Genomic DNA, 16,275 nt, shown 5'->3' on the forward strand with positions numbered 1-16,275 from the left:
GCCGACGGCGACGTAAACAAGGAAATGACTAATTCAGCCGTGCAGATACGACAAATGAAACGCCAACTTTTAGATATTTGTTCACGAAAAAGGGGCAGTTTAACTTTTACAAACGAGTGGAAACATTGCGCGCATTTTAGGACACCGACTGACTCACGTGGTAAGATGTTTGCGAACGCGCAGAGCCGAAGTTTATCATTTAACGTGAGCGTGCAGGGCTGATTACACACCTGCTAACCGTGCTGCCTGTCGCACCTGGCCTTACTCTAACCTTACCTGTGAATATTTGGCTAATATCATAGCTGTGCTGTTTACAGTGTTTGGCTAGCCCCATTAAATGATTAATTTTTTGTTCAACTTAAACCTGATCATAAAATCAGAAGTACACTGCTTACAATTAATAATAAGAAAAAATACCAAAAGACGATCTAATGGATGACAAGATGATTTAAAATCAAAAAGCAAAAAAAATGTTTACAAATTTAAATAAATTGTGTAAATGTAAAAAAAAATGTTTACAAATTTAAATAAATTGTGTAAATGTCAAATACCTGATTTTGACATGTATCGAAGACTAGCATATCAAAAGTGCAGGAAAATTCTTATAATAATTTGTTTTTACAGCATCTTATGACCAATTTTTTATCCAAGCAAAAAACCAAAATTGTCTTATAACACCTCCAGCTCTCTTTGTTTTATGCAAAAACACTATTGTGTCATTTGTGGCTCGTCAATGTGATTTTTTGTTTGTTTAATGTTTTCTCTAGTTTTAATAGGCAAAGATAGGTGATTTTATCTGTCCAATACAGTAACACAGTGGCTATTTCACGCACTCCAATTTAATTTTGTTAACAGTCTCGTTAATTTCTTGATAAGCCTTTTTTTTTTTGAAGAACCTGAGAGGGAGAACGAGTCCAAAGACTCAAGGACGAACACAATGGGCGAATATTCAGGTAAGCACAGTTTATTTTTTTGCATCATATGAATACAGAGTATATCTTTAAATTCTGTTTTGTTGAATTTCAAGTTGTGTATTTTACTTTTCTTTAGATTAGGATCTCCCTTTAGATCTCCCTTTGTGGAGCAGTGGCCTCCTCGTTGTGTATGACACGGTGAGCTGGAGAGAGGATTTTAAAGCACGCTGGTTCATTGCGGATGTCAAGAGAAAGCCGGAACAAAAAGAGTACGAATCTTTTGCTTTTGTCTCTTCTGACAAATTAAATCACATCTTTCAACAGTTTCAGCTCATGTATTAACAACATTATTTTAATCTTCACTTTTCAGCAAATCAAACATGAACTGTCAGCTTTACCAAAGGATTACTCCCAAAATGACTTCTCTGTGGTCATCACGTTGTCTCATGGTACTGAGGTAAGAGTTTATGTTATTCTCCTTAAAACAATCTATAATGATTGCAATAAAGGGAGCAACTCACCATAAAAGCTGTTACACCATCATGGTTATCTCATTTCAAGCTTGGTGATTGAAAAATGGATAAGTAAAAAGTCTGTATTACAAACTTGAGACAGGTAGTTTGAAAGAAATGGGTGTTTATCAGGCAGGAAAGTTCAAACAAGACTATTAAGTTTCATAATGAGAAGGATCTCATTTTGTTGTGGCATTTGTATTTGTCTTCAAAGTAAAAGAGAAAGACATCATGAAGTGTCCCTCTCTAATTGCTCTTTTAGTTTGATGCTTGAGTCGGTCTTTTGTATCCAATAAATAGAGAAGTCATTTTAGTCTTCATGGTAATGTCGCGTTTATCTCCAGCAGAGGGCACTTACTGCTCATGTTTGCCATATTTAGCAAGAGATATCTCATCTCTTTTTTTTTCAAGATTTTTTTTGGCATTTCCTGGACATTTGACAGTGAAGAGTCTGACAGGAAATGAGGGAGAGAGAGACATGTAATAAAAGTCCACAGCTGGAATCAAACTGGTGACGTTGCAGTTATGTGGAAGTGCATTCCTGAGAAAGATCTCTAAATGACGTTTCCAACAGCTGTTTTATTTTCTACCAAAATTAAGAGTCTGAGTCTTTTTATGACCATGAGCCTTCCATTAAAAAAAAGCATTTAACCCTTTGAAACCTGAGCAAATTGGCCTGATTTCTTTCTGAAACACGAGAAGTTTCAAGTTATGAGTTACAGTAAAATTCCTGGAATTAAAAAAAAAGACTACAAAGGTTAAAAAAAGACAAATAAATAAAATGATTATTAAGAATTATAATAAATATAAATGTGGTTTTTTTTGGACAATTTCCCCTACTTTTTAAAAACTATTAGCTTTTAATAATTTCTCTAGTTTTTAAAACTAATTTTCAGGTCATTTTCTTGTCACCTTTTTCTATTTTCTTAAAGTTTATGGGACATTTCTTGCCAAGTTAATCATTGCCTCCCCCCATGTTTTCTCAAAAAAATCAAACCAATTTGCTAAGGCTTAATTGCCATTAATTTATGAAGTAAAGTACTGAATGGAGTGTAACCATGCTTTCTTAAGTCCTGTTTTGGTAAGTCTCCATCCCTCTATTAAATGGAGCAGTTTGATCAAATGTCAGTGTCTGTGTGCAGAGAAGAAGCCAACATAAAGTGGACTTTGTTCTCTGACACATAATAAAATCCTACAAGAGCTCGCGCTGACCTTTTCAGAGTTCAGATCCAGATGAGTTGTAAGTCTAAATGTGCTGTGTGTTTACACAGTCACCTCCGTGGCACTGTGGATGATGTGATCCCAAACTGCTTCAACGGTGCAAACCCAAATTATCCTTCATCCAGGCGTGTGAAGGGGGCAGCTAATAATGAACAGTGTTAAACAGCTAATCCTACTTACATTTAAATATTGTGCATGCACTAAAGCTGTCCTCTCTTAGTTTGTCCTTGAGGTGAAAGAAACGACCAGATGCACGTCATTTTGAAGTAATCCAGCAGTCTGAGCATGTCCGGTGAACTGGACGCCAGAGCCGAGCGACATTCTGGTGTCGAATTTTTCCGGTGTGTGTTTGAATGTGTGTATGCACACATTTCATTCATGCATCTGCGTTTATTTTAGTGAATGATGGCACAGTCTTTTGGATGCAAGTCACCGCTATAGATAGACTCGACTTGCTATGTAAGTGTTCCTCATGCTTCTTTGAGCTTGTGACAAAAGTAGAGTGACGCCCACTCGGGCGTCTGATACGGTGATGCAGACACCAATGACCTGCTGAAATGTTTCTGATGGCGACTTTCTCTCATTTGAATCCTCTTGACCCCTTAGTGATTTTAATTTTACTAACGCACACATCTGATTATTGACTTGACTCATCTCGGGGTTAATTGTGATAATCTTTGTTCCCTTTTTGTTTAGTTTCCTCTGTGAAGTTTAAAACAATAAGGCATGACAATACTCAGTTTCACTTCAGGGAATAAGTCAAATTCTGTGAGAGAGTTGCAATCCATGCATCAGTTTACTTACTTGTGGCCGTGCATTTACTGAAAGACTCTCGTGTGTCTGTAAGTAGAATTGGAGACTTTCATAAATGAGCTTTTAGGGGTAGATGTTTTAAAAAAAAAAATTACTGACTGAAAATTTGTTAATGGTTATAAAGGATCTAAGCAGCCATGCTTGCTGTTTGACTGCTTTTCTTTTGTTGTCATATCTCTTATTATTATTATTTTTTTCTTCGCTTAAAGTGTTTATGCAGCGAAAACCATATGAACAAATGTCACAAAACTGGCAATTGGGCTGCAAATTCCAACCACCACTTAAGGACAAATGTGACACTTGTTGCCTCAAAGTAGGTGCTGTAACAGTCAACTTCGTTTTAGTAGGAAAGGGGTTTATGTGATTCTGTAGGGATACAAAAGTCCAGGTTTTGAATCCCCGGGACACAAGTCCTACGTGCCAAAAGTGAAGCATGTATGTGGTATGTTTTCAAATGGACATTGATGTCACATAAAGTTGAATACGACTATCTACTTGGACCTTGTTCTTTGCCGCTTGCAGCTTTATTTTTTGTTTTTTATTCTTGCTCTCTGTCTAACACAGTTTCTATCCATTTTTAGGAGCAGCTATTAACAAGATGTTCAATTTCCAGTCTGCAAAGAGATTTAAAAGAAACATTCTTGCTAACTCTCTTTAATGAACTGCTCCAGTTAACAAAATGTGATATTGTAGAATTATGTGGTGAAAATGAAAGCGGGAGCAAGGAAAGATATGACCCACATATGAGAGCTGAATGAAAGGAAGTGGGGAAAAAAGCTGTGTGTTTTCTTCTAGTATAACTCAATGTGTATCAGAGTCCAAGGGCGTCGACCCGCCTGAGAGCGGAAGCATTTTATATTCTCTGGCTGATCCATCGCTCATTATCACAGCTGTTTTCTGCAGCTGCAGCTCCAGTTGGCAACACAAACTGTCCTGCAGATTCTCTAATGTAACACACAGAGCTGGTCAGTGCTGGAGAGAGACGTCAGACGTCTTCACCACCGAACCTCATGGCTGCATCTAATAATGTGTGCAAAGTGCAAACACAGCAACAAAACTGGGAGTTGATCAGATGTGGCTTGTGCTCGCAGACCGCTCCTAAACTTAACTTTATGAAGGACCGTCCCCGCTGGATGAAGTTGTCTCTCAGTAGTGACATTAGGCTGTTTAATAAGCTTCACTTTAATATCTGCATTTGGATGCTTCTGTAGTTTATTCAGATCTCTTCCCCGGCGTAAATCCCAGCTCTTCAGCCGCGTTAAGGCAGAGAGAAATTAGATATGATTTTTTTATTTTTATCATTAATTAATTATTCTCTGTGCATAGATACTGTCCACATGCTGGTAAAACAGTTGTGTGTTTTACTGGACTATAAACTCAGACACCCAAAGATGGTGTTTATGAGTCACAGAGGACTTCGAAGTAGTCGAGGATTGCGAAGTATCCTTAACATTTTGTTGAATGGTACATTGGTTTTGGGACCTATAATAATGGGTTGAGACAGTTTTGACTAAACATGTTTGACACAATTTTTCCAGTACTTTTCTGCTGACGGGAGGCAAGGGAGGAGTCCCCAAATCACACCACTGTGGTCAGTGAGATGCTTTCAGTATGTATTCACAGTCAAAGACCAGAAATGATCCCTCTCCTGTATTCAAGAGGACTCTAGAGAGCTCAATAAGAAATGTCTGCTCTGAGGAGTGCAGTTTATTTGGGATTCAGTCTCTTAGATAAAGCCTGTGGTGTTTATATATGTGGTGGTCTTGAGTATCTTACAAACAAAAAAGCTCAAAAATCAAATAACAAAAATATTGCAACTGCCTTTTATGGCTTTATTGCACATTTTTAAAAGACAATTCATCAGACAACAAACAAAAAAGTTAAAAGTAAAAAAGAGTACATTTAAAAGAGGTGGCAGCAATTTTAATTCGATTGCATCTGCTGAGTGCATAGAAAAATACTTAAGAGATACTAATAAATAAATTTAATATTAATAATAATAAAGACACATCAGATAAATAATAAAGGGCTCATCACACAAATCAATCAATAGTGCAGCTTTGTGTATTATTTGCGTATTATCTCTGTATTTTTAATGGGATGGTACCTAATACAATACTCAAGAGTTCAAACGGCTTCCTTAAATAAAAAATGTTGTGACTTTCTCCTATATTGCCTCCTACAACATTTTCAACATTTTCAACACTTGAATCAAATTTTTGTGCATAATTTACTCACTTCCTGTTTGCACATTTTCTCCTGCATTTAGCACTGTATCATAGACTGAATTTTGATATAATTTTGGTGTTATGAAGAGCCTCATGTTTATTTTCGGGGCGAATTCTTTTCAAGATTTTGTTTGTCATCTTAAGAATCTCAACCTTTTTGGCTGATGATACTCTGACATAAACAATTTGCAGTCTTTTGTCACCCTTTCTACCAGTTGTGACCAGCTCAGCATAGAAATCTTTCCTCAAGTGAGTGAAGATTTAATATTACGCATTTATTCACTAGCAAAGGCAAAAATGAGGATAAAGTCTGAAAAAAACACGAAGATATGCTTTTATTTTTTTATTAATCATCCTGGGACCCCAAAGATTAGTTTTCCCAACCTTTGCAGAGGTCCCAACCTCCACTGCTCTGCTTTGGGCCTGTGGGCTTTCTGTCTCTTTATCTAAAGTTGTATGCTTCCCCTTTTCATGTCTGCAGAGTCTCTATTTTACATTTGCAACCTTATTTGAAATACAGTTATTCAAAATATTGCCCATCTCTGAACAATTGTGATGTTAAAACTAGAAACCTCCAGTGAAAATACATCGAGAATGGACTTAAAGCATAACTACTCGACACAAGACGTGTCCTACTAATTTTATTGTTTGCAAATAAACTAATTCTGGATTTTTTATGGGAATGATTGCATGACATTAACGCAGGCGTGGACTTTTCCAGTCTTTCCGTCATGTCTGCATAATTTTTGATAAATGTGTGCTCTTCTGTCTATTTTGCAAGTGTTGGTGCTGCTTTCTGTGGTTGGCTTTGGACAGAGGTGGCATGTGGCCTCAAGTCACTGATTGGAACAAGAAAATCAACTCATCCATCTGTAAACTCTCCTCTACTGCCACTCTGCGAGCTAGCCAGGCCGAGGTTTTCTGTGTAAACAGAAAGCATAGAGGAGAAGCTGGGCAGCAGCTGAGCCAGCGTCTTTCTAGCCAACATACAGGCGTTGGGAAAATAAACTCTGTGCTGCATCAGTTTTCGATAGAATATAAGGAACTGTAATATCCTTTGATTCACTGAAACTTGCCTAAATCCTGCACAGAGTTTTCAGCCCGCTGACTTCTTTTTTCTCCTCTTTACGGTAAAAGAGGAATGGTGTGACAGTGGGAATGTGAGGTGCTGTCCTGTTCCTGCTGCGGATCATTGCTATTCGCCGTTCAGTGGTGGCTGCAAAGCGGAGCCACTGAACAGCATGCACCATGAGCGACCATGCGGCCGTCTTGTTGAGGTCGGGATGTTCAGACTGTAACATCATTCCACAACCAGAAACCGTAGATTACCAGAACCATCCGGAAACATGGACAATTACAAAGCAGGAGGAGGACGCAAAGAGGACTAAATTACAAGTTTAGTTAAAAGAGTTGAAGGATCACATTTCACTGGAGTTTTACTTTGTAATAATAAAAATAATTTTCATGTGACAAAAACGATTGAGCAGTGTAGTTTTAAGATTTTTTAACTTGGTAATTCTTTTGTTTTTTGTGGAAAAAAAACCCCATATAAGACTATTATTATTATTCAGTATTTTATTTGGTCCTTTGGTATGTCTTACAACATGTCTTGAGTCAACCTTTAATCTTTAGATCGTACCTTTAGTAATCTAATTAGGTTGTTTAAATACAACTCTTACTAGTGTCACATTCATAACATACCAAACAACTTGATAAGCCCGTTCTGTTCATCTCGCTTTTAGCCTATTTTGGAGAGTAAATGAGAAGAGCGCCTCGCCAGTTCTATTCAGGGTTCAGCTTTTAATTGGCAGCAGCTGCCTCTGAGTGTTACAGTGTGCTCTCTGCATTAGTGACATGAATGGAGACAAACGTACGGTCCTCCAAAAGCTCCTGACATGTCGTTTACCACTGATTTCTGCGTGTGGCTTATATTTAGGACATGTCTGATGGGACAGCAGGACAGTTAATTGTGTTTCTATTTTTACTTGATGCTTTAGATGTTTTTTTTGTATCCGCTGCATGGTGAATCATGGTGAATCAGTGTTTGTCTTTGGTGTAGTGGCAGTTTTTTGTCCAGTAGAGGGCACTGAATGCTCAAGTTTCCAGAAAGTCTGCAACAGCAGTTCTTTTTTCTTCCAAAATATTGATATCTCAGTGATTTAATGGCCAGGATGTTTCCATAAGAATACATTTATGCACCATAAATGTTTTAAGTAAAATGTTCAGCAGAGCGGAAGTACATTTCTGGAATCCCAGAGAGGATTTTAAAAAATATGTCCTTAGGGCATAAAAAGTGAACTGCAAGCGTGGAGCAGGTTTACGGCTCAATCAAAGAAAAAAAAAAAAAACCCCAGAGGATTAGGCCTATTCTTCTTAGTTTATCTTAAGTTTTTTGACATAAAAGAGTTTTTCATGTTTCTGATATATCCTTGTGTCATACTTACAATAAAAATAAAGGTAATCTTTTAATGCTTTCCAAATGTACATACAAGTCCCTTCTGGAAATGATATCATAAGACTATTACAATAATATTATAGGAAATGGTTTCACTATTTTATCACTGTAAAAATATGTTTATGTTATTGAAGAATATCATTTTATGGGACCTCTGCTGTCTCCTTGGGGGAAATATTGTATTATTTAATCCAATACATAATTTTATCTTATAGTTACAATTGCTAGTTACTTTGCATATCTTTTTTTTGTAAAATATGATACATTAAACTACCTTACAGTATACGGCTGCTGACAGGCTTCAACACCGGCTGCTTTTATTTTTCATACAAGTACATTTTTCTGATAATACTTTAGTACTTAATGCTCAAATAATAGTGGGGTGTATGCTTTGCTTGTAATCAAACACTTGGTCATCATGGTATTATTATTATTATTATTTTTTTAGGTATACTTTAATTGAGTTTTTCCATTGTAGAAATGTTGCACTTTGTACTCAACTACATTTATTTGATGCAGTTATTTTTTACACATAGGAACAAACATATGTTTATGTGATATGATGCAGTACTTTACTATTAAACTACCCAGTAGTGGATAAAGTATCAAAACTGGGCTCCACATTGATGAGCTACAACATTAAAATGCTCTTACATGTATTTGCCAGTGATAAAAACTGCATAATACAATATTCTATTAGAATATGACACATTAAAGGAGCTGCTTTTGATACGTTTGCATAAAAAATACTATGAATTTAGGACTTTTACTTGTGAAGGAGTATTTTTTGCAAAAATGAATAATAGAGAAAAGGCAAAGCCACCGTTACGAAGTAAAGATAAAAGAAGATGAAATTTTCAAATTTGCACATCCCGCTCTCAGTTATGGTTTGTTATTATTATGCTTTGTTAGCCATGTTGCTTTATTTCTGTTTTTGTTTGTAATAAATACATGAAATATTCTTTTATCAGGATGGGGTGCCCCAGTGGCAGTTACCCTGTAGGACCCAAAATGCGCTAGGTCCGGCACTGCTTTTAGTATGAAATGAATATAAATATATAAAAAACAGTTTTTGTCTGCATAATGAGCTCTTTACGTACATTTTCTAGATCGTGCATGTACTTTAACTTGCATTTACTTTTGAATGTTTTTTTTAAATTGTAATATTGATACTTTTACCATAGAAAAATGTATCAAAACGTCCACCTCTGCTGTAAACTGAATATTTAGAGCCATCGTCAGACTTTCAGTCCATGTGGGGAATATGATCTGAATACTACAATAGCATTTTCTCAGGGGGCTGGACACATGTGAGGACAGTGTGGTCATGTAAAGAGCTAACATGGGTGTACTGGGTGGCGTCTCCCCACACTGGGATTAGCTGTCTTCTCTTTCAGCACTCCCTGAATTCCATTCCGCCTTTTACTTTTTCGGCTGCGCTCTCTCTCTCTCTTTCCCTCTCTCTCTGCTATATCCCAGCTCAGGACTTCCCAGTGACTTTGCAAGACTGCATTTAGCACCCACTACAAATTTCAACTTTCGGAGTGCACAGGAGCAAATCCGGAGTCGAGATTTTACGTCCACTCCTGCAGAAAAAAAGCGCGTAAAGGGATCGGTTTTTACCTGTTGATGAGGTCCCACCGGGTGTGGGACGCAGAGGAGCAGTCGGGTTTCTTCATACAGAAAAAAAGTCTGAAAAAAGGTGCAGGCGACACACCGCTGCAGCGGCCAGGAGGAGCGAAGTGAGGGACCTCGGTTTTTCCTTTCCCCCAGCATTTGCAGCCTGTGCTGGGTTGGTGGAAAATGGGCACTCCGACCACTTCGATCTGTGGACTTATCCTCTCTTTGATTCTCACATGCCAGCTGCTGGTTACTGTAAGTCAGCTCAAACTTTCTTTTTACTTTTGAACTCCACTAAATGTTTTCATTCACTTACTAAAACTCGCCTATAAAAGCTGTTATTCCCCCCAGAGGTCATGTTAAAGTCACAAATCAGTGCTTTTATATCCCATTAAGGCAAAAATAAAGTATCAGGTATGTGTTGATGGTGCTATTTATATTCAGTAAATAGTGTGGTCTGCTGGTGGTGCAGCTCTGCTCACAAGTGGGCTGTATAACAGACTCCTCTCCACACAGTCATATCAGCATGTGCAGTAAAGATGCTTTTTAAAGTAATATGACAAACTAGAAGCTGCTGTTGAGTGAAGCTGGGCTAAGTTTGTCCATAGAAACAAGCTATTCATAGGCTCCCTTCAACTCCGAAACCTTCTCAAACTTAGCCAGGCTGCACTTTGAATTGCATTCATTGCCTTTTGTAAACACTTTTGTATGGAGTTCACTTTATTTTGTGGCAATTTGAGCAGGTCTTATATTAAAATGTGCATTTGCTCCTTTTTTTGCACACATTTGACCCACTTTCATTGTTTACCAGACTTGGATTAGACATAGAAAACCTGCAGTCCTTTGAAATAAAGGTTAGAGTCATTATATTTAAGAAAAAAATGGACTTTAGTAAAAAACAGTAATGAAAAACTTCAATCCACTTCTCTAGTGATGTTCTCCTCCATCCACTGCAGTTGGGAGAATGGACCAAATTGGGGATTTCGTTTCAAGTTACATCCTCTGGTTTTATTCATTCAGCTTTTACTGTTTTGCAGTGAAGCAATTATTTTAATGGTTAAATATCTTTTTAATTATACACAAATGCTTTGAGCATCAAGATTAGGGCTGGGCAATACAAAGAAAATCAAAAATCACAATATTTTTGACCAAATGCGTCAATATCCATATTGTGATGATATTGTAGGGTTGACTGTTGGTGCTTTTACAAAATATTTACAAGGGGTAGGAGTGACGAGAGGCCCCTCTGTTACAATATTATCACAATACTTAAGTCACAATTCAATAATATTGCAGTTTTAAATGCTTTGCGATATGCTGATTATTGTGATATCATATATTGGCATTTATTAAATCAAGTTAAAATATTGTCAACAATGTCATTTTTATCATATTTTTAGATTTACTGCAGCAAAATGTATCAAGTGGGCAGAAAAAGCAATTGATTTTATTATTTTAATAGGCTACCAAAATCAAATATCCAATATTTGGTGTTTGTGGATAGATAAAATATTGCCACACAAAATATCGCAATACAATGTGGCATTGATCTTTTTTCCCCATCCATTATATTTACACACTGAGATATTTGATAAATAATCAACAGTAAGGCTATATAATGATTAAGTGGGTAAAGGCAAATTTAAGAACAGCAGTAAGTTCAGAAAATTACGTCACTTTACTGTAATTCAGGCATTGAAATCTGGAAACATATGTCAATATCCAAAATCTCAAACAATATCTAGTCTCATATCATAATATTGATGTAAAATACATAAATTGCTCAGACCTAGTCCAGATTATGTCTTCAAGTTGCTCATTTTGTCGAACCAATATCCCAAAACCCAAATATATTTAACCTAGAATGAAATACAAAAGAAAAAGGCAGTAAAAGCATTTTTGCTTAACAAAAGGCTGAAACAATGAATCAATCATCAAAAATGCTCTTTTCATCTTTAATGATTAATTGTCTCAGCTCTTGGATGCTTTCCATGCACTGTTAGGTATTTATTCAAGCGTTATTAATGATATTTCAGTCTGAAATAAGATGTTTATACTCGTCTATATCTGTGGTATGAATCATATAGAGGAGGACCATTGCCTTGCTGCTGAGAATAGACCACCCCCCCACCCTCTAGAAATCCCGTCTGCTCTCTCACCTTTATGCCCCCCAATAAACAGAGCTGTCATGGTTGAGATATCTCTGACTCCTCTGTGTTGATTTGATCTGAAGGAAAGCCTTTTTGAATGATGGGACATAGTTGCGGCGGCCGGCGGACATAAATCTCTCACCTGCTGGATATAGAGTATCTCAGCGGTAATATTCTGGATGTTTGGGGAGCTATAGTGTCGAGGTATATTTAACATCCATCGGCGATGTGCTATTGAGTGTTTCCTTTGGTTGGCATGATCTATCACTTTCTATCAGTTTCTGAAGTTGACATAGAAGGTGTATTATCTACATTGTCAAAGTTTTCTTTAATATCATTGATCCACAAAAGCTGCCAAGTCCCCCAGAGGGCTATCACCATCCATTGTGTCCTGACACTGGAAGGTAATAGGAGATGGTTTCTACACTTTTAGCACAGCCTTGATTGACTACCAGGCCAACAATACCATCATAATTAAATTACCTGGAACCCCAAGCATCTGTTTCTTGCATTATGGCTTTGAACTATAGCAGGCGTCTGGCCTCTTGATTCAATTAAGCACACGTACTGGTGTTACTACGGGCCCTCCTTCCTCCACGCTGGAATGTCAGGGTCATGCGCATCGACTCAAACAATCAAAGTCAATAAAACCTCTCGATGGGTAAGAGCTCTCCATCACAAATGAGTACCAATATCCTGCTGTGAACCACCAGCAGTGCTAGTGTGAGAAATTATCTGAGTCTAGTGTTTATACAACTTAATTTTCAAACTAATAAAGTGTACAGGCAGCTATTCCACTGAACAAAAATACTCACTTACGGTTCATTTGTTCTGTCTATGTGTGAAAATAGATTCGTCCATTTCACACGTAAACATCACCGCCCTCATACTTCCATGCGTCCTTTGTGTCGGCATAAATGCAGCCAATAGAGGTGCCAGAGGGTGGAGTCAGACGTCTCTGATCAACAATCAACAATCAAGGCTATGATGGTTGAGGTTGTGATACTGTGCCTACACATTTACTTATTTGTGGCAGCCCGCCACACTATCAACACCTGTTGCCACGCATTGATTCTCTATTTTTGGAGCTGGATCGTTGCTGTTGAAATATATAATGTATATAGGCCTACTGTGCACCACTCTCGCAGAGCCCACTCTGGACACAGAAAAAAACCCTATGGATTTGGATGAGACTGCTATCAGCTCAGCACATATAGACTCTAATTCTGTAGTAAACACTGATTTCTCATGTGGGGCAATTTGTATCTTTCGTGGTCAATATCATACAATATCGACTAGTTAGACACACTGAAAAATCAATGGCTCCTACACACATACTCCTTTGCTGTCAGTTGAGGCTGCAAATCTGATGGTAAAAGTTCACCAAAGTTGAACTTCATGCAATTAGAAGATGCAAATTTGTTTTGCCATGGGAAGCAAATGTTTTAGTAGCCCCTCTGCTTGCATTAAATGGAAGTAAATGGGAGTTAAATATTTGGTGGTGTTTGTTTAGCTTGTGTAAGCCAGCCCTGATACAATCATGCACCACCACAAAATACAGTCAGTTTCTGTCTAAGCACTGCTTGAAAATCACTCAAAATTAGTGGCCATTAAGTTTGAAAGAGATATATTAAGTAACAGATACAAAAAAATAAGAGCCGTAACATTTTCACTGGTGTCCATGCTGCTTTCTACCATTTACTAACCTGTTTCTGGCCCATTAGTGATGCTGAACGTGATGCAAAATAGAAAGAAAAAGGGGAAAGAGTCTATCACCTATTTTTTGTGGATTTTCGTGTGTTTAAAAATCTGCATAAAGGCGTCAATTCTGGCGGAAAAATATATTCAAGTTTTAAAAGTGGAAATAGATTTATAAGCTGGTCCTTGCTTACTTAATCATATAAGAGAGTGTGAGGCCACTTTGTTTTCTGATGTATGACATCAACTGTGAGCACCACTGCTGACAATTTTGGCTCAGAGATCTCTCCCAGTATAGACTGTCAGAAGTGTCCCTTGACTTCATTGAGGGCTGAGTTGGGTTGGGGGAAGGGCGGCCTGGATTCCTATGACTTTATAGTCTGCAGCGCGTGTGTCGTCGGTGTAAAGTGTTGTCTTTCTGTCCTGTGTGTAACTCAAGCCCGCCATCCGCTGCTAAATGTGATGCAGCGACAGTTTGATCTGATGATTTATTTAGTCTATGCTGGTATCGACTGGGCGAGGTGGTCGGTCTCTCTGTGTGGCGCCTCGTCGGTTCAGAACCTGGCTACCTGGTGTTTAATTCCCATTCAGAGTCGATGAGGACTCTGTGAAGCTCAGCAGTGCAAACACCAGCTCCACTCCACAGTTTGAACAGTGGGGAAGACCTGCCCCCTCCAGACCCATTCACATAATTGCTTGAAGACTGGGTTCAGTAAACATTGCATTGTTGAATTATAGCCTGGGGGGAGAGGCCATCTTGGCTGATGGGACAATGCTGCACTGAAGTGGCTCGAGCACATTGGCACATATGGAGTGCAGGCCGGCAGACTGGCATTTGTTGACTCTGCAGTGAGGTGTGACTTGGGGCCGGTATAGAGGTCAGAGAGGTGAGGACTCTGAACCTGACTCTGTTTCTCAGATCAGCAGGGGGTTCGTCATGATTCACTCACAGCCAAGATTAGCTCCCGCTGCTCAGCGTCCTGAGCTTTTCACTCCTCATTTCTGTATGTTGCATAGGTCACGCTGCTCTATCTTCTCACCACTTAACCTGACAATTATGCCTAGTTTTCACTCAGTTTTGTTTTGTGTCCAAAATTTCATGCATCTCTTTATGGATGACTGTTTTTCACCATCCAGTCTTATGGAATATACACAAGGAGCAGTGCAGAGATAAAAACTGCTCCATTAATGTATGGTGAAAAAGTAACCGAGGAGGTAGAAATTTGGGATAAAAAAATACTGAAAGTTTCGTAAACACACCGGAGCTCATAGGAATAAATGGATTTCCAGTTGACTCACACGTGCGCAGAGCTATGTGGAAACGAGGCATTATCTTAACATATTTACTGTTTTGCATGTCTGTGTGCAGTGCAGTCATTCCAAAAAGTTTTCTACTCCGAGAAATGTGATGTTGCATAAACAAGACCAGTGTTTGGCCACTTTCTTTGTTCTTCCTGTGGGCATTACTCTGTTGCTACATAGTTCCATTGGATACAGACGCTGAAAATATTCCTTTTATTCTGTGCTTCTTTGGCCCCCCATAGAGAAGTGAGCTGGTTTTGATGCAGTCTGTGGAGCACCAAAGCTAGAGGAGCACACCCTCCTGTGCCCTGACTTAAAGGAACGTAGCCTGGGGTTACATTACTAATGATGCTGTAGTGTCTTATATTTTCACTGCCTGCTCAGCAGCCATTGATTTCCATTTATTTAACTAAGGCATAAAAATAATCCAGGTGAAATCTACGTCTATGAGTGAACTCGTGTCTGGTCTATTGTTGTGAAAGTTGCATTTTTGCATAATACTGATGCAGGCTTTTCAAAGTGATTAGCATTTACATGTACCTTACTACACAAGCATATTGTTTTTTACTTAAAGCATGTTATGGAGAATGATCAGCAGGAATGCGTCAAGTATGCATGACTTATAAAAAATATTAGCTTAAGTATGCTAAAAATGTTGGTATGGAGCTTTTAAGGATCCACAGTGTGATTTAATGTTCCTTTTTCTTCTCTTCTTCCTCTGATTCATTTGCATTTTGCTTCCAATGCCTGTTTATTTTGTTGTATTATTATAATGTATAATTAATGCAAGCATTTTCTCAAAAGAACCATATTTTCTTTTAAACTTAGAGATCAGAGTGATATGTGCGCTTTGATTGCTGAGATTCACTTTTTTTTACCCCCACTCTTGCCTTGGACACACTGTCATGCACACACTAACACAAATAATGTCTCCACAAAATACATTGAGCTCTGCTCTGTTCCACTTTCATGCCCAAAGTCGCATCCGTGTCGGACAGAAGAGCCGACTCCAAACACAGCTGCACCTCAGCTGGTACAGCAGCAACGCTGTGCATGTGCTGACATGAGCGCACATACTCTTGAGTACCGCCTGTTGTAACTAGAGTCCCACTCTTTCCATTCACACCTCTTCACACATTTTCCCTCTCTGAAGCATGGCTGGCTTTTGTTTCAAACCGCAGTTTGATAGATTTATGTATCATCCACGGATCGAGCTCTGAGCTTTAATCAGGGCGAGTGCAATTCTGTAATTGAATCTTTGAAGCTTTATGTGGAAGAAATTTTCAGTCAGAATTTACCTCTTTAGGGTAATGCATTTCAAACCTCTCTGATTAGCACGCCTGTCTTTGATTATCTCTGTGA

At 38.3% G+C, this 16,275-nt stretch overlaps 1 protein-coding gene across 3 annotated transcripts in view; it reads left to right on the forward strand.

Moving 5' to 3' along the window:
• Positions 1-16,275, forward strand: part of hspg2 (heparan sulfate proteoglycan 2) — a 157,964-nt gene continuing 141,689 nt past the window's right edge. For 2 of the 3 annotated variants that reach the window (XM_088081831.1, XM_088081830.1), the window contains exon 1: positions 9,623-10,018. In XM_088081831.1, the coding sequence (XP_087937957.1) occupies positions 9,947-10,018 (72 nt within the window). In that variant the 5' untranslated portion in view covers positions 9,623-9,946. Of the gene's footprint in view, positions 161-893; positions 954-1,050; positions 1,184-1,284; positions 1,372-9,622; positions 10,019-16,275 lie in introns of those variants that run through there. The other variant, XM_088081829.1, reaches the window with a different exon arrangement.

Source organism: Plectropomus leopardus, chromosome 9 (assembly GCF_026936395.1).
Source record: "Plectropomus leopardus strain MGB_pleo_1.0 chromosome 9, ASM2693639v1, whole genome shotgun sequence".
Taxonomy (NCBI): Eukaryota; Metazoa; Chordata; class Actinopteri; order Perciformes; family Serranidae; genus Plectropomus; species Plectropomus leopardus.